Below are 23,938 nucleotides of genomic sequence, written 5' to 3'. Positions count from 1 at the left end.
TCACTCAACATAGCTCTGTTTGAGATGCGAATGTATGAGGTACAGAAAACCTTTGGCATCTGTGTGGCGATAATATGATAAGAATAGAACTTAAAATGTGAGGGGTGGTGAATAAAACCTTTGAGTCATTCACCTGTACTTTTTTTTAAAAGCTAAGGACTGCCATAGGCTTTGTGCTTTATTACCTTTGGAAATGGAGATTTACAGTTGTTGTTTTTTTAGTTTTTTTTCAGACAAGATTCCAGAAGCGAGGAATGTCCGGTTTTTTGAGTTGCGTTTCCAGGGAAGTGTTTTTTTTAAATCGAGCGTTTTAAAAGCAAAAGTTCTCCTCGAAGTCTTTCTCTACAAAAAAGCACTTTACAATAAAATGTACAAAAAAATATAACACTGTTTATAATCAAGTCTTCGTAACAGAACAGGTTGACCTGTACCCATAGAATTGTGCAAACACATTTATTTAGCTACTAACTGTAAAACAAGGTGTTTTATACTGGCAAGACATACCCTTTGGTCGTTTAACGCAATACCGTACTGCACACTGCCAGTGAATCCTGATACCAGTGGATTATTTCAAGCTTATATGTAGGGGAATCTCATGAAACAAACCCAAGTCACATTTTAAGCCAAAATTATATTTTGCATAAATAAAATGAATACAAGACCATTATTTTTTAATGACTTTTTGTCTTCATGCCAATTATGAACATTTTCCAACAAAATGTTTTCAATTTTGTTTAATTGAATAACAATAAAATTCAAAAAACATTTTTATCAGCATAAATGGATCCATTATGATGTTTGAAGGGATAGTTCACCCAAAAATTATAATTGTGTCATTAATTACACGCCATCATGTTGTCTTCGGAACACAAATTAAGATATTTTTAATGAAATCTGAAAGTTTTCTGTCCCTCCATTGAAAGTCTATTCGGCCAAAACTCTTGATGGTTCAAATTGTTCATAAAGAAATTGTAAAAGAAATCCATATGATTTGAGCGGTTTAATCCAAGTCTTCTAAAGAGACTCGATCGCTTTATATGATGAACAGATTTAGTTTAGGCTTTTATTCACATATAAACATTGATCAGTCAACATGCATAGAGCACTCAAATATGGCAAAAGGAAGCTCAATCGTACTTACTTGACAATTTGTTGCATTACGGTAATGAGAATTGGGTGGGGATATGCGCACATATTGGGGGGGGATGATTAATTGGCATAAAAATAAAGAAATTTTCCTTTAAGCATAATATAATTTCTTGTTTCTTTCAAAGAAATTTTGGAGAGAAATGTGACGCGTTCATGTTCTTGACCGGTTTCGTGAGATTCACCCATGCAACCTTGCATAGTTCCCCAAAGACAAAAATCAAAGCAAAGCAAAATAAAATCATGCTTTAAAAGCTTCTCTTGAGGTGCAGGCAACTTGTTGGCGAACTTTTCGAAAATTAGAATATACAAGCGTTCAGAGTCTTTGAAATGCAGTTTGCATGTGCCCTTATGAAAATACGCTAAGGCAGCTTTTGATTTCGAAAGATACCAACATTTTCGGAAATACCACTTAGGTGTAAAGACTTGGAGCTACACGACTCATATTTCCCTGCCTACAGTAGATTGTCTGTTCTGCCTCTTAGGTTTGAAAAGATAGCTTGCCAGTGTCACTCTCGTTTTACAGCATTCTCCATAGTGCAAATGTGTAATTATTATTAATCGTTTCCTTTACTGCATGGAGTCTCGTCTTTAATGGCAGCTGTTTCTTCCTCCACTTTCCGCAGCAACTCTGGCACCAGACGTCATCTGTGTTCATGTTCATGGCTTTGATCACAATTGGAGCCCATCTGATGGGATACAGAGCACCGCCGGACAGAGCACATGTTCCACTATCCGTGAGCTTTCCGCCAATCGCCTTTGGCTGCACCCTGATTGCATCTTATTATGAGCAATGGTTTGTGTTAACAGCAGAGCAAGTATGCTGGGAATTATTATTATTATTATTATTATTACGTACAAAAATGACCCAGGGAGTAAAATAGACCTGGTGGTCTGTGACCATTTTGAAACAAAGCTCCTCCAGTGTAACATTCACATTGTGATGGGCTAGTGATGACAACAACATCACCGCCATCTGGTGCTTCTTCACCCTGTCTCGAGACCGCTTGGTGACTCCGTGGTTTTACTATCCCTGTTGACATCACTGTGAAAAATGATACTGCAGGGTATAGCGCAACAGCTTGTGTTTGGTAAAACCACCGGCCCCTCGTACTTTTGTTCTGACGCTGATATTAGGGAGTGGAAGCTCTTTAACGATTCATACATACACGTATAGCTCATGTTATTTGATTCCAGCGATACTAAAGCAGTCAACAGGAAGAGTCCATTGAAAAACGACGCCATTAAACCGTTAAAGGACTTTCTGTGTCCTCACATCATGCTTTTCCGGTGGTTTGCTTGTTGAGGGCTGTTTAGTTTGCCGTTCTGTGAAGGACTGAGTGGCGCGGAGTCAAGCTGCTTGTATAAAGCTCTGAGTTCTTTCACTTCTTCCAGTACGTCACGAGCCTGACCCCAAGTGGACGCTGCTTCCTCCAGAAGCCGCTCCGCCTCTATCCGTTGAACCTCTGGGCTGGAGCTCTTTCCAGCCGGCGATCCCTTCCCCTTGCCCTGTGCCCGCACCTCTGTCAGCAGTTCTTGAGTTCTCTCCAGCTTCTGGGTGATGAGGTCCTGGAGCTGGCTGATGGGCTGCACTGGCGCTGAAGTCGAGCAGTGTGGAAGGGCCCGCGTCTCGCAGTGCGTGAGGATCTCGTCCATGGAAGCACAGCGGTTCTTCTCGGATGTAGGCGGTTTTTTACGGAGTTGCGGCGTCCGATGGTTTTCCGACCAGTCAAAGGCGCTCTCGCTTTTCCGCGGCAGACTCTGGGACTTTCCGGGGGTCTCGTTACATGTTGAGAGCTTCAAGGTGTCTGGGTTGGAGCGCTGGGAATCTAGGGTATGCTGAGAAGCGGCTTTATCGAGGGTATCCTCATGAGAGTCCTGACCCTGCTCTGCAAGGACGTCTTCTTCCTGGATGAGGTCAAGTGTCAGCATGCCATCCGAGTTTGTGGTAGAAGCCTGAAAAGGGTGGGGAGATTTTAGACAAAAGTCTTTCTGTTGGTTAAATGCAGAAATGTGACCGCTTCATTCATTGTGATGGCATTTGAAATTAAATTTTAAGATGAAGAAGTACTTCACGCTGCTTATGTTCTCAGAGTTGGCCTTTTTTAAATAGCAGGGCTCAACAAGAAGAAGATGTAAAATTATTAATCTGACTGACACAGATGATGTATATATAAAAAATTCCACTATGTATTGTAATAGTCTTGGTTACATCAGTAAAAATGGGTTTAAAATTACAAAACGATTATTAATCTTTTACTATATATGCATTGTTTTGCAGCAAAAGTAATTATAATTTATGTATAATTCTCAACTATTATTGCCAATTTTCTTTGTAAAGAAAGTTTAACATTTGATGAAAAAAAAGCTATATTTTATCATATATATTATTATAATAAATGTAAAATCTAAGCATTTTGAATAATAAAAAAAAAAAATCTGATTTTCTAAAAAAAAAAAAAAATCTGATTTTCTAAAAAAAAAAAAAAAAATTGTTTTGGGGCCAGTGAAAATGTTGGCAGGGCAAGTAGAAATCTGAACCACTGGCCTGACCTGGAAAGCAGAAAAAAAATCTGTACAGTTGGGCCCTAAATTGTCTTAGAAACTGATAGCATAAAGTAGAAAGTATTTCATCACTGAAAAAAAATAAAAGGTACATACTATTATGGATCATTATAGCCTTTTCCCAGCAGGCTGTTCATGTTTTAATGAGGTGACATTCAAAGCGAATAGACTGCTTACCACAGCCATGAGGTGCCCGCGGGTGGGCAGACGGCGTGTGTGAGGTATCTTAGCTCTGTCACGCGTCGGATGGGCCAACAAGCTGTCCTCTTCCACCGTCACCTAAAGGGGTCAGACAAAAAACACTGGAATAAAGCCCAACTGAATAAATCAGTCACATGGAAACTATCAGCAGCTACATATTTCACGTCAGCCTGCAGGAGGAGCAGAATTATGTCTGTTTATTATTTGTTTGTGATGTACAAATAATGATACATGACCACTTGGGAAAAGTGGATGAATGTTTGAGTTCTGGGCAAAATGCTTGTCCAAGCTAGAGGGAATAATCTGAGAATTTGCTACACTGAAAAATAACAACATGCATCAAACGTGTCAACACAAGTCTGTTGTTTACGAGAAAGCTTAAACCAAGACTTTGTGTTCTGAGATGGCTTGTGTTTGTTGGCCAATGGAGTGTATGTCTAATCTCACTGTGTTTGGTCAGGCTTTATGGAAGGGTAGCACACAACGAAACAAGATATTTGTTTAGAAGATTACCTTTGTTTCTTAGCATCTAGCATCTTGTTTCTTCATCTAGCAACAGCATGGTGACTGCTTCATGCACCCTACCCTACTTGTGGTGGTGAGTTTCGCAAAGTTAAGTTTAGGAATATATCAAATCTAGTATATATTTGTGCATGGTGATGTTTGTGGCTAGTTAAAGCATATTCTCATTGTCTAGTAGGCACTAAACCTGCCTACACATTTCCCACACTTGCAGCTTGCAGCAGTGCTTGGCAACGGATAAGCAGTGCATTGATTTACTGAAATTAGAAAAACCAAACCATCCAGATCAGAAAAAGAATATGTCTGATGTTGAGAAAACAACTGTGAGTGACGCATCCAGCTGTGGAACCTGCTTCTTTCAGTTCCACGACCACAAATAATCGACATATGCCTGTTGACATTATAAGTGAAATCATCACAAATTAATTATTATCGAAACACATAAAAATCAAATAAAGTCGAAAGCTTGTCAATTGGAATCGAACTGACTGAATAGATACCCAGCCTTGGTAAAAAATAGAAAGTGCAAAAGACATTTTTATTGTTGTTTGTTCTGTTTTTTCTTCTGTTGTTTTAAAGGGATAGTTCACTCAAAAATGAAAATTCTGTCTTAACTCACCCTCATGTTGTTCCAAACCCGTAAGAATTTGATCATCTTCGGAACACAAATGAAGATATTTTTCATGAAATCTGAGACTTTTCTGTCACTCCGTTGACAGATACGCAACTACCACATTGATGCTTCATAAATTCATGAAGAGATCGTAAAGCTAATCCGTATCAATTGAGCGTTTAGTCCAATTTTCGATCGTTTGAGCTTCTGCAAAAACCAAATTTGTGCTCGTGCGTCAAGCGGTTTCGTTTGAGCTTCTATTCATGTTCGCAGATCCTAAATTGAATCTGTTCATTATATAAAGTGAACGAGTCTCTTCAGAAAATTTGGACAAACCGCTAGATTCATATGGATTAGTTTTACGATCTCTTTATGAACTTAGATTTCATCAAAAAGATCTTCATTTTTGTTTCGAAGATGAAATTAATAAAGATGATGAGTACGAAATGAACGAAGATGAAACTGGTTTGGAATGATGTGGGTGAGTAATGACAGAATTTTCATTTTTGGGTAAACTATCCTTTTAATTGATTTATGTTGGTATCGTAACTGACAACCGTAAAAAGAACAATGTGATACAGTACCATTCTGTCATTTTAAACTGGCACTGAATGGCTATAAGAACAGTCTAGTTATGAGTAAGGTTCAACAGAAGCACTCTCAACATAACCGGCTGTTATCGTGTGCTGACTGAGTCTGTTTCCTCTCCTGTTGAGTGGTATGGGAGACCTTGCCTGTTTAACTCAACTAGATGTAGGGTATGAATCACACCACAATCGCATGTGAAAGGGAAAGCACACGCTCTGCTCTCTCTGATTTATTTAAATGATTCTCTAGAACATTGACTGTATCACAGTCAGGCATCCTTATCTGCCTGTGTGTATGTTTATGGTCCTAAGCAATGACCTGGTCCCCATGACATGTCAAGTGTTGATCTGGAAAAAGCAGACAGCATGCATGGTTAGGCCAGATTAAATCTCGTTCATTAGCGGAAGCTGAAGGTGCAGATAAGCTCTGATATGGCTGCTTTAACGCTGAAAGTCGTGACTGCCGTCTATTTTTGGTGGAGTGATTCATTTTCTCCCACTGTGTGTCGAGCGTGATTATAGACCCGCTTTTAAATTGAGCAAATCCCTTTTCGCAAACAAACTGTGGAAAGATCAGGGAATGAGAGGGCAGGAAACTTTGCGATTTAAAAGTTTTTATTAAAGTGGCTTCTCCAAGGACCTGCAAATGACAATCTGTATTCAGTGTTTTTAATTTTTTGAAGAAAATATAGAGCGGTGCTTGCCTATATAAATCACTGCTAGGGTGTTGTGGATGGTTGCCTGGCATTATTTGGGTTGCTAGGGTGTTTTGGGTGGTTGCTAGGTGAATGCTCACTGACCCAAGTAAAAAAAAAGTCCTTAGCTGTGTCTGAAATCGCTCCCTATCCACTATATAGTGCACTATTTAGGGTGTCGGCCATTTTGTAGTGGTGTCCGAGTTCTGAGTGAACGACATCATTCCCTACATTCGTTCACTACTTTTACCCACAATCCTCTCTGAATTCGAGTGTACATCCGATGTACACTTGCTGAGACACTATTTCCCACAATCCAACACGATAAGGCGATAGAGCGCGAATGAAAAATAAACAACGTCACCATGGCAACGGCGCACGCGAGATAGAAAACAATCATTTATAAGACCAGACGCCTGGTTATTTATTTATATATATATACCGTTATATCTATATTTGAATAAACAAATGTATTGTGTAGTGTTTTGTTCTCTTTTATTTTCACATATACTGTAAATGTAAAAAGTAAATAAATATGACAAGCAAGTGTTTTTATCTTCTTTTTTTTATCAAATAACGCAATAAACGTGAAAAATACATACATACAATTGTTACATACAATTCATACAGCCAAAAAAGGAAATATTAAAGATGGGTAGGTAATGTTTATGACGAAATTGTCCGAGCTCTCTGGCGCGTGATAATTATGTCAGCGTCCGAATTCGCTCACTCATTTTCGTTCACTCTTTGCTGATGTAGTGCACTCAACTGCCATTCACTATGTAGGGATTAGTGAATGAGTGAACGAGTGAGCGGTTTCAGACACAGCTCTTGCAACCACCATTCTGGGGTGTTGTCGGTAGTTGCCTGAGCATTGCTATGCATTTATAAAGGTGTTCATAATGTTATTAGCACATTGTTATGTGGTTGCTATAGGGTGTTTTGAGTGGTTGCTAGGTGAATGCATACTTTATGATATTCCCATCCCTATTGTCAATCAACTTCTTGAAAAACTAATGCTGTGTTCGAAATCGTCCCCTATACCCGCATTCACTATTCCCTACATTTCTCCCCTAATTTAGTCCACTGAAGGAGTGAATGAAAACGAGTGAGTGAATGCACTGAGTGTGGCGGAAGCATGCTGCTTAATAATCATTTAAAACGTAGCAAACTGGCAGCTCCATTAGTAATGAAAAGATTTATCTTGAACTCTATGCAAACTAGCAAACATAAACCATAGTTAAACAATCTAATAAACAATTAAAAAGGAATTAATACCTGTATATGCTAACCATATTGGATGATAACCACACTGGACCAGTGGTTTGGAAAATGGATGGATGATTCAATTGCGGCACCATCTTCTAATCAGACGTGGAAATTCATTTGACGCGCGACTCTTACACTGCATTATGGATATTATCTAGCCATTGAGCATACATCAGTTGTACACTCGTTATTGCGGTGTATTGTGGGATTGAATGAGTGCACTCAGTAACGTCCACTATGGTTTCGGACACCACTAGAAATGGCTGTTCCCTCAAATAGCGCCCTATTTAAGGGTATAGTTTCGGATGCAGCCTAAGTCTAGCACACTTTTCTTCAACAAACCATACGATTGGAGGTGTCATTCATATCTGTAGCACAAACAATGTTGGACGAATTTATTACTTGTGTTTAGGGGCTAGTTCACATCCTTAATCCTAAATCAAGAAACATAACTAATGGAAGTATGCTGTCATATGGTCAGTGCATTACTAACTATCGCTCTGGTTGAAAATGCTTAACTCTTTTCCTGCCATTGATGGGATTTTCTTTCAAAACACATTCGAAAAAGAAGCAGAAACAAACGATAAAAGCATTGGTTATGAATGCTGTAGTCTTTGAAAAAATTAGATTTTTCTCCGCTTTTTTTTTTTTTTTATAAAACATGCATTATTAAAGAATACATGAAGCTAGAATAAAAGTATTTTGATTAAATTGCATGCTAAGAAATTTATTCAACAAAATATTGTGGGGGCCATGAAAGTTTTGTGAAAATGATCAAAAATACTGCTGATGGCTAGGAACTTTTTTTTTTTTTTTATGCTGGCGGGTTTTTTTAAACAAGCAGCACTGTTATATGCAAAGACATAAGAATGTTTAGCTTACCTCATCCAATATGCGATTCTTGGCCCTGGTGATCGCTGCATTTAAAGCATTGATCCATGACTCCTTCTCTTCTGGACTGACGGCCAAAAACACCAGATTTGGAACCTGCATTTTGAGGATGAAAAATACTTTAAAACATGTCTTTTTTGAGAAGATCATTTATCCAAATACAAACATAAAGGCCAGTACAGTTTATAGAGTAAATGTACAGTTTGATGTATGACCAGTGTTGCCCTGAACCCTGCTGGCTTTTCATTTTTATGCCTACAAACATGGTGAAAATTTCTTCAGTCTTCTGCTAGGTGGACACAAACATGTAGTGAGCCAAGCATAAATGAGCAGGTACAGCCATATGGCTCTGTCTATAGACAGCTGATGCAGCAACAGTGTGAGGCAGAAACCACCATATTAGGCAACAACACTGCAAGTCTTCCCAACACAGTCTGCTGGAGCCGTGACAGACAGGCGGCCCTTCTGTTGATGCTGCAGCTGTGTAGATAAGACTCTGCTATGCACCCAATGCTACGTATTTGTACTGTTGTTGACACAACACTTTGACAATAAAAAAAGTCATAGCATTTGAAATCATCACTGATAAAAAAAAAAAAAATTCAATTAGTGCAGCCTTAGTGAGCATAAGAGACTTCTGTCACACTTTATTTTGATGATCCCCTTTAGACATTCTGTTGACTATAAGAAGTAACACTGCACCTACATGTCAACTAACTCTCATTAGAGTTTTAGTTCAGTATTAATAGACTGTTAGGGTTAAGGTGAGTAGATTAAGGGGTTCAGGTTAGTAGAACAAGTTGACCTGCAAAGTTACTTATAGTCAGTGTATGTTGGTGGAGCAGAACATTAAGTGTTGCAGATATTAAGAAGACAGTCTACTAATACACTACTACTGTAATACTTTAATGAGAGTGAATAAACGTTACTTAGTCAACAGAATGTCTAAAGGGGACCATCAAATTAAAGTGTTACAGAGACTTCTTTTAAAAACATCAATTATTTGAGTTGCAAAAACACATAAAATAATCAAGATTTGTTTACATTGGTTGTACTTTTCCAGTGCAAAACTTGCTGTCGCTCTGCAGATGGTTGGTTGCTCAGGCATTGTTATGTGATTTTTAAGGTGTTCAGAATATTGTAGTCTGTTGTTAAGTGGTTTCATGGGTGTTTTGGATGGTTGCTAGGTGAATGCTTACAGCAGCAAAAACAGCTTGGTTAATTCAGCTTGGTGTCAGGGAGGGTGCAAAAATGTCATTTTAAATAATTGTAACTATGACTAGCTATATATAATATAATGCTGCAATGTGCATTATACTACAAAAGTGCACAAATAATACTGTTCCTGTAAGGCTTTTGAATTATTTGGTACTAATTAAAATTAGGTGCTGAATCTTACTTGTGGAAGCAAGTTTTTAAGGGTGCAAAAAAAGAGGCAGGCGAGAGAAAAAAGCAGAAAGATGATGATTATCATGAGGTCATGTAATAGGGTGTCTCCCCTGTTGAGCTGCATATGGAACAGCTGTCGTATGTGGGGCAGAAGGACTTATTAACCATGTAGTGGTGTGTTTCTGTGTGTGAAGGGGTGTGTTTTGGAGGTTGGGTGCTGCTGGATTTTCCTAAGACCCTCCATGTTTTTTCCTAGGGATTAACCCCTTGTCTCGGTGCTGGATTTTAAAGGATTGGTCAGACGTAACCCCTTACAGTCTGTTTCTCCTAGCTGTCAGAAATCCTGCAAATGTGCTGCAGAGTCTAGACTGGCAGAAAAAAATCAACAATCAATAACTAAAGCAGACTTCTAAAAGGAAACTTCCTTTTACTGATAAAATGTATTTCAGAAGAGGTTAAATTAAAATATAAAGAGGTGGATGGATGGATGGTTAGGTGGATGGAGATAGATAGCTATATAGATAGATAGATGTGTAGATAGATAGATGGATGGATGGATGGATGGATGGACAGACACACTTTACCTTTAAGAAACTTGGAGCTTTAACTCAATTGGTAAGATGTACTATTTGTGTTGGTCTAAAGGATAAAGGATATTTGTGGTGGCCTGTGGTTTGCTAGTGAAAGCAATAAGCTGAGCCGTTCTTACTGAAAGCCAATTACACAGGATTGGATGACTACAGAGGTCGGTCCAAGTTTGTGCTTGGAGACTAACATGCTGGAGTATGATTTATTGTCCAATATTTTCTTAGACTAACATCGACATGTCTTAGACTCGAGTCTGAATGGCTGCATTAACAAAAGTCAGTGTTCTAACCGCATTTAGAAACAGGAGTGACTCTTGAATTGTCCTATTCATATAATAGATTACAGAAGCAGTTTGAATACTGTCTGTATGGCTGAATAACCAGTTAAGAGCACATATTTTAGTCTCTGTTATTCTCCTTTTGCTCATATGTGTGAATGTAGAGACACATATCTGAGTTGTGCAACATATGATTGCTTTTCATGACAGCAAACTGACTAATAAACCAGCCCTGACTGGGCTAAACCCATTAGCTATTATCCTCTACTGACAAACCCTACTTCCTGTAGTGACTGACCGTGTTGCCTGGCTGCCGTGAACGCAGAAGCGTGAACTTGCTGTGGTTCTTTTTGCTCCTGCTTTTGGCCTTGCGAAGTTCCTCAGACCTCTCGTAGTCGGTGAGATCCACCACCTCCTGGATTTTCTTCTCATCTTTGACCTGTGGGATAAAGTACAGATTTGGTGTCAATATTGTGCTTTAAATATATATTCGATACAAATATCTCAATATTTAAGTATTTGTTCAGAAATAAATTAAAAGGGTGATTTATTATTATTATTATTATTATTTTTCAGAAGAACCATCATTATAATAGCTATTTTAGTAGTTTTAAAATGTAACATTATTGTTAATTATATATATATATATATAAAGTTTCAGTACATTTCATAATTATGAATGGATGATAAATTGACAAAGGTTGCGCTTACAGTTGATGTGACATACTGTCTCTGTATGTGCAGTGGTGTGCTTTCCATAAATCATTCAAACATATTATTTGCTTACAAAGGCAAATTTAAAATGACCATTTTATTTGGGTTTCGGCACAGGATGTCCAGATGTCTTGTTTCAAACAAGAATTGTCATTTTGGTGCATCATTACTCAAAATGTACTGATTATATTGTCAATCCCTACAGTATTTACAGCTTAAGTCACTTTACAAAATGGCACAGCATTTTAAAAGTATACAATGATTGAGCTCAGTGTTTCGGTCTAGTTGGTGCAGCCACAAAAGTTAAGGACATCTGGATGACCAATCTGACTTTTAACTGGGACAGACGTCAAAACGTAGCTCGAAAACATCATTAGGCGTGGAAGAACCTTTTAACCCAGATTCACAGTGAACACCATGGTCTGATTTGGTATCACCTGCCAAACGATCTCATTAAGTCACAATCAATTTCCATTAGTGCTCTTCTAAAGACAAATAAAGCTCTGTCCACGCAAGGCCACATCTGGTAGTGTGCTGTACTACAGAGCCGCTCTACAGTGCAGTACTTAAGAGTATTGGCATCACACCCAGTGCACTATGGGGTGTCACGACAGGGAATGGCTGTACAAATAGTACATCTACTGTTCCAGCAGTACAAAGGCGGCAATTAACTAGCAATCTGATCCAATCCTTTTTTCCAGGAGAGGACAGTCGGGGCACAGTACATTTGCACTCAATACCGGACATTGAAAACTTTTAAATACAACTAGATTCAAGATCATTCTGCAGTTTGCTGTAGTGACTTCTGATGCACTTTATAGTGAATTAAAAGGAGGTATAGAAGAAAGGTGCAAAATATGTATTTGTATTTTTTTTTAAGTGTGATACCACATTAAAGGACATTTATTTCACAAAGATTGCGTGTAAAATGACCCTGATATATCTGACAACACATCTGGCTCAGTAAAAGACTGTAATCCGAGATCCTACTGAAACAAAAAACTTCACCGGTCAAATTCATTGAATGAATGTGAACTAGAATACTACTTTTGTTGTTTTGCTCTTTGCTCCTTTAAACTGAGTAGGCGTATCTCTCCTGAGTCTAATTGAGTGATTGTATATGAATCTAACACCATGTCTTTATGCCCTATTTGGACTTCATAGCATTTGAAACCGCCACTTTAAAAAGGAACTGGCAGATGCACCAGCAGCAAGCCAATTTTTGCATTTTAACTGTAAATAAAGAGCGTCATATTTAATACTGTGTGCATTACGCTTTTGAAAAAGATGCATCCCTTTGCAGAGGAGACACAGAGTGTGAATAGCCAAAAATGGCATCCTAAACAACCAAAAAACAGTTAGAGAACGAAGGGAGGAAAAAGTAGTAGTCTTGCCAGGCTGTCTGAAATGTTCTCTGTAATCAAGCTACTTTCTGTTGTGTAACTAAAGCTGTAGCTGTAAACAATATTTTTGTTGTGTGTGATGTTAGAGAAATGTTCCGGGCTCAAAAAAAAATAAGCTATACAAACAAAATCTGTGGCGTGCTGTTGAATACCACAGAAAATCATTTTGACGCATTCGTGTTTACATTGATGCATGATAGGTATACAAATGTTTCAGAGAGAAACCAGAAATTTCATGAAACCGAATGTAGGAAGGAAATTGATTACATCAAGAAAAAAAGGGATGATTAACAACTTTACATATCATATAATACATTTTTTAAACTAAAATAAAATTCTCCTTTGACCATAGAATTTCATTATTGTCCATTTTAAAATAAAAAATATACATACACTAGCACTACCAATCAAGTTTGGGGTCAGCACTCATAACTCACATGATCCTCAAGAAATCACTCTTAATATGCTGATTTGGTGCTCAAGAAATATTTCTTGTTATTATCAGTGTTGACAACAACTGTCTTGCTTAGTATTTTTGTGTAAACTGTAATACATTTTTTCAGGATTTCAGAAAGTTGGAATAGAATAAATAAAATGTTTTAACAATATAAAAGCATTTACCATCACTTTTGTTTTCTTTTTTTGATTGAGGGATGAGTCAAAAAATTGTTTATCGACAACATGGCAGAAAGTTAGAACTTAACTTGTATCGAACCTGGAAAAAATCTTTTAAAGTTTGCTGTTTATTTGTTATGTGAAACATTTGCTCACCAGCATCGTTTCCAAAGTGCATTCATAGTCATGTTATTCAACAAATAAACTGTATTATGGAGCATTTCAGGTGTCCTTTCGTTTCGATTTGAGGGCAGGTGGACAATTCAGAGACAAACAGTCATCATCTCATATATCATGTCATTCAAAGGACTGTCTGAATTGAATTTAGCCATTTACTTTCTTTATTAACCGGTCTTACCTTTCATAAACATCCATTAGGGTCACAAAACATTGCAGCTGAGAGGGTGTATAAGAGAAGCCAAATACCCTGAAGAGGAATTTGAAATGAATACTCCCTGGCAATGTGTCCCATCGGACTCAAAATAAACAAAAATCGGCACACTGCTCCTTCTGCTCCCAAAGATTTATTAAAAAGAGCAACGTTTCGACCCAAAGGGTCTTCGTCAGGCAAGCAATCGCCTTGTGTCCCATCGGCCCACACATGAAAAATTCATTGCAAAGTGTTTAAGTGGAACTGTGAATGATACAGCCAATCCTGCTTTATATGATATAAAAGCTGCTGGAGAGATCTCAAAGGCCCAGCACAAAATTGCCAAAATTGTTTACGCTCTTAAAAATAAAGGTTATTGGCATAGATGGTTCCATGAAGAACCTTTAACATCCATGGAACAAATGCACAAAAGGTTCTTTGTAGTGGAAAAGGGTTCTTTAGATTATTCAAATGTTCTTCACACTAAGAAAAACATGGTTCATTGGGGAACCAAAAATGGATTTCTATGCAAAACACCCCTTTTGAAGCCTTTATTTTTAACGGTGTAACACATACAAAAGTAAACAAAACATTAACGTTTATTCATATCACCATTACACCAAACGAAATTGCAAGGCCTTTGACATGAACAACAAAAGACCTGTTCTGTCTTTTCTGTCTTCTCTATCTGTCCTGTTCTGGTCTCCATAGGAACCCATTGTTAAAAAGGGGTAAAAAGAGCAAATTAATTAATTAAACAGAAACTTTTTGAACATACTAATTTTTTTTATGTGTGCAGGGTTAGGCTGTGCTGTTGTTTGGCTGCCACAAAAAAAACAGCAATAACCTGAAGGAATTCCTGGGAAGTCCTTGTTTTGAGCACCTGCAAATCTGAAAAGAATGTCCGTATACGGTGCCGTATGCCTTGCATTTTATGCCAAAGACTGGCAAGAGAAAACGAGCATGGCTAGCAGAACTTAAGTTAAAAAACTCCCCATAAAAATATATGTGCACTCTTATCATTTTGAGGACAAAACCTCCTGAACAGGAGCTGTATGTAGGATATGAGCGCCCATCTGTTTTCAGTGTAGTTCATTTTGGGCAGCTTCATGTCATCTACACAGTCATTAAACTTTGACGGGTGAGGCACTGACAAAAGTCAAAAGTAAAATCATGACACTATGGAGCCATGTGGTTTTAAAAACCATTTTCATAGGTTTACCGTTGCATTATCAGCTCGGAAAATACGCAAATTTGACTAGAAACACCAAAGACTGGAAACGTAAAGTTTAATTCCACTATGAGGAAAAAGTTTGAACAATCGTGTATATTTTTTCCTAAATATTTAGTTTTTATTCTGATCACAACAGATTTTGGGGTCATGACCATAGACTGTAAAAAAAGTATGGACGCAGTGTCCGTGACGTCACCCGTAGGTTTCTGAAGACCGTTTTTGAAGCCTAAAGTGGGCGTAGCCGACCATCGCCATCTTGGCAGCGTGTCACGCCCGAATTTATTTATTTTTTACAGTCAGACAATGAGCTGAGGTAACGTGACGGATAACAGACAGCAGACAAACGGCTAATGATGACTAATGACCACAGCAGCGGGAATCCACCTGTCACTCAAAAGTGGACACACCCTTAATTATGAAGAAATTTAAGGCTTAATATAATTTAAACGGAATTTTAAATTCACGGTTGTCATGAAGGGCAAAATTAGCTGTATAGACCAAAGTCACTTTTTGCTCCAGGCTGTAAACATGTTTTTTTTTCTGCTGTAAAGTTGGGCATTTCAACATGGGGGAGATGCAGATTTGACTCCCTTTTGCAGCCAGCCTCAAGCGGCCAGTTGATGAATTGCCGTTTAATTCACTTCCATGTTGGTTTCAAGAGAGAGACGGAGGTTGCCGCTTGGTCATGACCCATCAGTTGAGAACCACTGTTGTAGAGTTTATCATTTCAGTCCAACAAGCTTCTGATTTTGAACGTCCTGATGCTATTTAGCACACTGTTGTTCCAGGGTAAAACCAGCCTGCAACAGGAATTTCTCCCTGACACCCATTCAAAATCTTTGGAACAACTTGCAATTGCAGTGATAATCATCTGACACAATGTGACCAAGATCCCTTAAAGAAACCACCTAAAGAAACCAGACAGAGAAGAAATGCTTTGATGACTATACAGGGCATGACAACCTCCAGCGATCTCACATTTTTCAGTAAGTGAGTCAGAGCCGTGCCAGGCCCTGACGTGTGAAATGATTCATCCTTCGATTTCATTTGCGACTCCACTTGTGTTAATGTAGCTGAACGACTGCACCCCATTACCTTAGAGAGCGATGACTGACCGCAATTGTAAAAGGAAAACTTCACACATCTTTCCTTGATTATTTACATACGTATGATGTATGTATCTGCAGACATGTTACTTTTACTATTGCACTGCATGATCTCATCATTTCATGACGTTTTCTATTTACATCAATTCACAGCGCTAGAATAGTGCAGCCCATCTCTTTATTAGGAAAAGCAATACATATGTACAAATATGACAAGTAAACTGAATTTAGATAAATGGGATGCATGAACTAATTCAAGCATTTGATTAAGTGAAGTGCTTGAATCAAACTGTAAATGCAATATAACATGATCTGTTTCTTTTTAGGGTGGATACTGATTATGAATCATCTAAATGGAAGGGCTATGATTTCAATGCCGTTTCAGTGGCGTCTTTTACAGGTACAATATGTACGATTTTTGTAATAAAATATCCACAAATCACTTGCACAGTGTGATATATTTCCTGCAGTTGTGTACTTACAATATCCCAAAAGTTCCCAAAGATTTTTAATTTCAGAGAAATTCCGATTTTAAATAATGGTTCATCCCTGGTCATTGTCACCTATCAATGATGTAATATCCACGATAGCCCTGGTTTCCGCTCGTACTGCCATAGTAACCATGGCGACAGACGTGGACAACTGCGTTACGTCTAGCGGCACGCTGTTGTTGTTTCGTTCAAACATTACAGACCATGGCAAGCAGACTTTGGGACAAAAGGAGAACTAAAACGAGGATCAATATCGGCGTGGCGTTTTCGAGATGCCGAGAGCTCCACATCCGCGACAAACTTCGACTTGACAGAGATGCCGCTCTTGCATGTACTTTATTAGACAGGGGAGCAAATGTAGATAAAACTAATCAATGTTATATAGCTCAACATGATGAAATGTTAGAATATGATCAGTATGTTATTCTAATGTTGATCTAGCTTACTGCTAGTCTCATACAGCAAACAAACTAAAACATAGAATAACATTATAACTTTCAACATTCGTTTAGTGAGATAGTGTAGACCAAGTGAAACAGCGCTGCGTTACCTCACAAGATTCATTCGTCTAATAAACTGACCTGTGTGAGTAGTAATTCTGCACTTGCGGGTAGTTCGATAGAATGAAATGTCCATATTCCTTTATATCCGCGGGACTCGCGTGTGGCGCTGGTATCTGTCTCTCATTAGCAATCGCGACCTGCTTCATACCACAGTCATGTTAAAAACATCAATGTATTCACTCATCCATAAACTTTATTAGATCCATCAGCATGACGACAAGTTTCATAATTCCGCTTATGCGTCATCAACCTACGCCTACACAGTCTGAAGAAAGCCTAGCGGCAAATTTTTTTTACATATTGTAGCTTTAAGGAAACTTCGTAAAAGAGGAAGTGTCAAGTCCAGAACAGGTTGTGACCACTATACCCACGTCTATCATCTATACTTGTGACTCCAAAAAGCAGAAGAGCAATATATGTCAAAGATCACAACTTCCTTATTTGGGGTTGAGTGGGCAAACAGAAGACACAGGAAACTCTTATCTTTTTCTTTTTTTTGTGTTGAAGCTCTGGTTGATGCCATTTAGGGTAATCGGAAGAAACAGACATGAAATTGTGCTTTGTTGAAACTGCAAAATCAGAGTTTGTGTTGATTGGCTGTCTTAAGCAATCATGAGAGAGAAATGTACCAGGATAAGTGTGTGAATGTGAAGACAGTCCAGGGTGAGTGGGACAAATCTCTCCTAGTATCTGTGCACTCTCCCTACATCTGCCACATCGACGCCCAGGAATGTGACCCCAAACAACACTCGCATGACATCTGTTCTGGGAGAGTTTTGCAGGACACATTCTCAGCTTACTGCCACCCTTTCAGTCTACTATCATCTGACTGAAATATGTCAATTTGATTTAAGCAGAATCCCATACAATGAATGGCCAGTGGTGCTTGCTATTACAATTTCTCATACCTAGGTTTAGGGATTTCAACAAAACCTCTAACTCTGCAGATACCTCAAATTGTGCAGTTTATTGAGGAGAGGTGTGCTTATACTTTTCAAAGCAATTTGACTTAAATTTATACCTGGTACAAAAAAAAAAAAGTTGCTGCCTTTTTTAAAGAATTTTTAAGTACAATTAACTTGAATGTTTAAGTAATTTTAACTTAAAGAAAGTCGTTCGAAAGAACCAAGTTCCGCCGTACATTTTTTCTGATTGTTTGTTCACTCGGACGTGTCACAATATGGAAGAAAAGATCTGCCACTACTTTTGTTTCATTGCGACTTTAAGTAACCTCCAAGCAACCACACATCAATGCGGTAAAAAACAATACAGCTCCCTAGTAGCATGGCAGCTAGTTTTGCATAGGCATGTATCACTGACATTTTCAAAATCCCCAAAACTGTTTACACGTCAGCATTTTAAAAAATTTATGCATTTGGCCGTTCATTTACACGACAACAGGGTTTTGGGTGCCTGAAATGTTTGAAAACGGGTTTCAAAGTGTATCAGTCTCCATGTAAACAACAAAAACGCAAATCTGTGAAAACGAAGATGTTTTGCACATGCGTTTTCCATATTCAGTCTATAGTGTTTCATTGCATCTAATGGCCTGGCAGCAGAATACAGCATTTTTAGTCGTTTTCGCGGATCCGTGTGAATGGGGGTTGTTTTGACAAGGTGTTGTCTGTATGCAAAAAAAAAAAAAAAAAAAAAAAAGTCCGTTTTAAGCATATTGTTGTTGTGTAAACGTACCCTAAATGTAAGATGGTAACCAAGTTACTGTTACTACTGTAAAACTATACTATATTAATAGGGGCACTTTCAGAATCTTTCTGTCAGTTTAATTTATTTTTTGCTGAGGAAAGTAGTATTATGAAGTTACCACAACTTTGTTGTAGCTAACTGTGGTATTTTGACAAAAACTAGTTTCCATGATACATTTTTGAAAATTAATTTACAATTAATCCTTTTCTGATATTTTTTTGGTACTTTTGAAGTCTTAATTCCTATTCACTGACAAAATACAAAGTTCAATCATGAAACTGCATGCTGATATATCCTTCACTCAACCTGCTAGCAATCACATCATTCACTAGAGGGCACAGCTGATTGGTTCCTGCTGTATCAGTAGACAATGAGCTCGCTGATCAACTTTTAAATACTTGGCATATGCTGTAGCAGTTTGCAGTGTGCTTCCAAAAACCCTCCACCTTCCCCAGCTCCACCTGTATGAATCTGCTACGGGTAATTCATGTATGTTATATTGCACAGTTGCAAAATGTCTTACTTGCTCACAGCAGTGTCATGCATGTACTGGCAGTAGCAAGTCCTGTACTTGCGCTGCAGCAGCAGCAATGACCAACAGCAGCAACGTAGCAGATCTATTCCACCAAGACCAAACATATCAACAATGTCATTTCCATTACCATGCAAAACACTCCGAGGGTTGCCATGACAGAACTATTATTATTGAAACTATTACAACTTCTTCAAATATTCTCCTATTGTGTTCTGCAGAAGAAAAAGTCATATGCTTTTGGAATGAAATGAAGGTGAGTAAATGAAGACAGCATTTTCATTTTTGGGGGAGCTCAAGCTCAATATTCAGATTACCATCTAAATATGGGAATCATTTTGGCATTTATCTTTTAGGAAACATGATACCAAAAACAACAACATCAGATCATTAAAATCTGTTGTCTGTCTAGACAGCTGGAGAGAAACATCTAGACGACAGCATGATGAAACCTCAGTCTGTTAAGCACTAAAAGGGTCAATCCTCCCTCTGAGCTGTGAGCCACAGCCCATATGCTGCCTCGGCATTGTTTGATCTGATGCTGAGCACAGCAAACAGTCTTCTGCATGACCATGACTCAACCTCAATCCTGCTTTCCTTCCCTTCGTCCTCCCACACTGCAGTAAATCAGCCTCGCTCCAGAATAAAGGGCCTTTATTTTCCTGTTCCTTCATGCTTACTGAACTTGTTAAACCTCTAACATGCTGACATGCACATGCTGACAGTCTGTGTCGCATGGAACTTGGAAATGACAGTCTGCTAATTGAATGTTAACATGTTTATATTGTCATGCTTGGCCTTTCATCACAATCACAGCTCTAATTCCTGAACAATGTCTGCAATTGGATGTAGCCTGACCTGAATAGAGCAGGATATTAAAGTATAGTTCACCCAAAAATCACAGTTCTATCATTTACTCCCCCTCATGTCTTTCCAAATCTGTGTGACTTTTTCCTTCCGTGGAACACAAAAGGAGTTTGTTTATGGTGTAGAAAGTTCAAACTGCTGCTTTTCATACAGTGAAATATAATGATTTTAATTTTATAATCTTTTATGGTGCTTGACAGCCCCTGGTTCCTATCTACTTTCATTCTGCTAAACTTCTCATTTCCAATGAAGAAAGAAAGCCCACACGGGTTTCGAAAGACATGAGCAAATGACAGAACTTTTTATTTTTGGCTTGAACTATCTGTTTATTTCTGTGCAGCTCATGTGAGGAACAACAGGAGGAACTCATGTGATTTCAATAATAGAACTAGAGGCAGTTAACTTCCTGTATGTCACAACATACCATCACCAGAACATTCATCATTATAATCAGGGCAATCAATATGATTTTTTACCTCTGCATATGTTATGCTAAAGACCTCATGCGGTTTGACTTGAGTCACACTAGATATTTGTAAATAATTTGTTAACATTAAATGCATGCATTTGAATAGCCTGACTCTCTAGTTTAAAAAAAAAAGAATGATCACAGACCCATTATACACATTAACTCAAAGTTATGTAATCTGCCTACTTTCATCATTAATCGGAAAACAATAACATTTATTCTTATTAGTATTATTACCATGGTGTACCATGAGTGTGCCATTGAGTGATGGGTTTTTTCTTGTCTCCTGAATTTTAATACATTGTGGTCAGTACAAACCATGTTTATCTGCATTGGAAGTATACCCTTATATTGTAGTCTGGATCATATTTTCTTTTACGTTGTGTAGTTTTGGTCATGGTTTTCGAGGATGAGGGCATGTCATGTAACTCGTCCATGCCTCCAAGCAACTGGAACACATTTTACACACTTTCTCACACACACTATACTGAAAGCAGTACTGAATATCATTGTAAGAATGTTACACAAGTAGCATCTCATCAGTCAAATGATGATGATGTGGAGAAAAGCATGAACAGGGAAAAGGTTTTGTCCAAAACGTACCTCTTTTTCAGAAATGTAGAGTTGGTCTCCTTTCAGTAAAACAAATCTGTTTTTCCAAATTTCCCTGAAAATTCCTTTGCCACAGAACTTGCGAATCCAGCCAGTTTTGTCAGGCTGCACGGGCTGCTGATTGGCTTCCTGAGGGCCCTGCGTTTACAGAGAGAAAACAGAAGCATGCCAGTGAGACTTTAGGTTACCAGTGAGTTATGGTCTAATTGTCTGTTTCAAAGCATTTTTGGGCCTTCATAAATCTATGATGCACATTATGCCTTCTAGGAAGGCAGTTCACAAGTTTTTGAGACCGCCGTAATCTCTAGCAAGGGGGATACTTTCTAAAAGACATTGTCATGTAGATCATATCACATTCCTGGCGCTTACTCGCTTTTCTCACATAGCACAAGCACATACACACACCAGTGTTTCCTCGATATTTTGCCCGAGTTGGGATCTTGAACTGAGTATGATAAGATTATAAGGCTGTGTACATGCAAAATAATGGAAAGAAAAAGCTTTTGTCTGTTGTGTTAAACTCAGAGAGTGCACAAACAAACATAACATCCATAATTTGGTTGTGCCTTTATTCTAAAAAAAATATGTTTAAATGCTCCTCAGCTGTATGCTATCAGCATATTACCTAAATGTATTTAAAATACATTTATTTCATACTTAGTACAAATCCATTAACATATTTACTGATATAAATATTATAATTAAACTTTATTTGGAGTACTTCTTTATCGCACAATGCACATTTCTTAATATTAAGCCTAAAATGTGTTTTAATCTCATTATTAGTAAGGATAGTATGATCACTGTAGCTACTTCAGATGAAACATGCCCATTCTTTGCCTGCTATTCTAGTCTGGAAATATTGGAGGCGCCATTTATTATGCTTTTAGTCGTTTTGGACAGTAATTTAATCGACTCATTAATAGTGCATGTTAAGTGTTCAGTTTGTAGATCTAAAACCCAGAAGAGAATGAGCATTTTCAAGCCATGCTTTCCTTGGGAATTTTCTTTCGGGTTTTTAGAATGGATGATTTGTTAATAATATATATATATATATATATATATATATATATATATATATATATATATATATTCCGAAGAATTAAATAAAAAAACTTACTCCTTTCACTATTATAAGCCTGGTCAACAACTTCCAAAAAGGGCGTGCAGAAGAATTTCATGTCGACTTTAAAATTTACAACCAGAATAAAACAATTATAATGCATGTGCTACGTTGGAAAATGTTTTTAAACGTTGTGTTTTAGTAAACTGAAGTGTTCGTGCTGCAGTGTTCCACACTAGTGCACAAAGGCTCGGCGCTCCTCACTGACAATAGAGTGGACTCGATGTCTTACCCGCTTTGTTGAACTGTTCTTCTTCATGACTCAATAAAACGGAGCTTTCCGACTCTCCCTCCGCTAAATCCAGATCCTTCCGTGCACAATGTGCTGTGTACAACGAAACAAAATCCTGGTGTGGACTCGAAACGTTACACTCAAAGAAAAGCACGTCGGCGCTGCTGAATGAGTCGCTCCCCCGTTTGTTTCTTACGCCTCTTGTCTATTTACTCCCATTCAGTGTCCTCCAGATCCGCGCAGATTATCATCCAATGGCTTTTTCTCAGTGGTCACGAAGACAGATCTGAGAAATGTGCTTTCTAGAGCAGCATATAAGTCTGTGATGGTGGCATCGACATCATGATCGTTTCGTATGGGTTGATCTCCTGCCGTCATGTGTGTCTTTCGTGGAGTTGTGTGAGTGAGCTGGAGAACTTGAGGCTGTGTGGTCCCTCTCTTTGTCCTCGACAGCTCCACCTATGGACACCACAGTGATGTCACTGGAAAGAGAGATGGGGACTTACTGTACTGAAAGGAATGTGCAATATTTTGCTATAATTTTACATTGTGTAACACAGTATTTGCCTATATTGTAGGCCAGCTAAAATATTATAGCATTATATATTATTATTATAAAAATATCAATAATGACGTGTTAAGAAATAATAGGCCTACTAAGTACTAAATACAGAGTCAAAAATGTAACATTTTTTTATTATGGAGCAATATTTGTGTCATGGATTTGTTGAACTAATTGACATGACACAAAAAAAATGGATTAGAGAAAAATCTAACCATATCTTGGGTGTCACCGTGTCAATTAAGAGGAAAGAAAATCAATCTGAGCAATTATGATTGGTACACAGCAGCAATTTATATTTTGAAGGATTTTCTTCACATTCAGTGTTTTCAGAGTGTTTCTACATGCTGTGGTAATATCTAAATGAATGGTTTTATAAGTCATAAATGTGTTTTTTCCTCAGAGCTGATTTCAGTTTTTTTTAAGCAGTCTTTAGTCATCTATAAATAGACATTGATAAAATGTGGGTAACACAAAAAATTTGGTCAAATTTATATATTTTTAAGCTTTTACAAGTCATAAATATTATTTGATATGACTGAAGCAACTTTACTGCATTAGGTTTCAATTGACAAGTCATTTTTAAGGGTCAGGTAAG

At 37.9% G+C, this 23,938-nt stretch overlaps 1 protein-coding gene across 2 annotated transcripts; it reads right to left on the bottom strand.

Moving 5' to 3' along the window:
• Positions 1-230: 230 nt before the first annotated feature.
• plekho1b (pleckstrin homology domain containing, family O member 1b) lies at positions 231-23,235 on the bottom strand. Of its 2 annotated transcripts, XM_084385647.1 has the most exons (7): positions 22,779-23,232; positions 21,415-21,561; positions 21,156-21,260; positions 11,042-11,182; positions 8,481-8,585; positions 3,889-3,990; positions 2,006-3,102 (listed from the first exon to the last, which is right to left on the bottom strand). In XM_084385647.1, the coding sequence occupies exons 1-7, from the start codon at positions 22,803-22,805 to the stop codon at positions 2,419-2,421; spliced, it is 1,311 nt and encodes a 436-aa protein (XP_084241773.1). In that variant the 5' UTR covers positions 22,806-23,232; the 3' UTR covers positions 2,006-2,418. The 2 variants fall into 2 exon arrangements, with proteins under 2 accessions (XP_084241774.1, XP_084241773.1); XM_084385648.1 differs by lacking the exon at positions 21,156-21,260 and having other exon boundaries at positions 231-3,102; positions 22,779-23,235.
• Positions 23,236-23,938: the final 703 nt, after the last annotated feature.

This window comes from Rutilus rutilus (genome assembly GCF_951802725.1).
Source record: "Rutilus rutilus genome assembly, chromosome: 17".
Classification (NCBI taxonomy): Eukaryota; Metazoa; Chordata; class Actinopteri; order Cypriniformes; family Leuciscidae; genus Rutilus; species Rutilus rutilus.
Note: the sequence above shows the minus strand (reverse complement) of the source record. Positions and strands in the feature narration are given on the sequence as shown.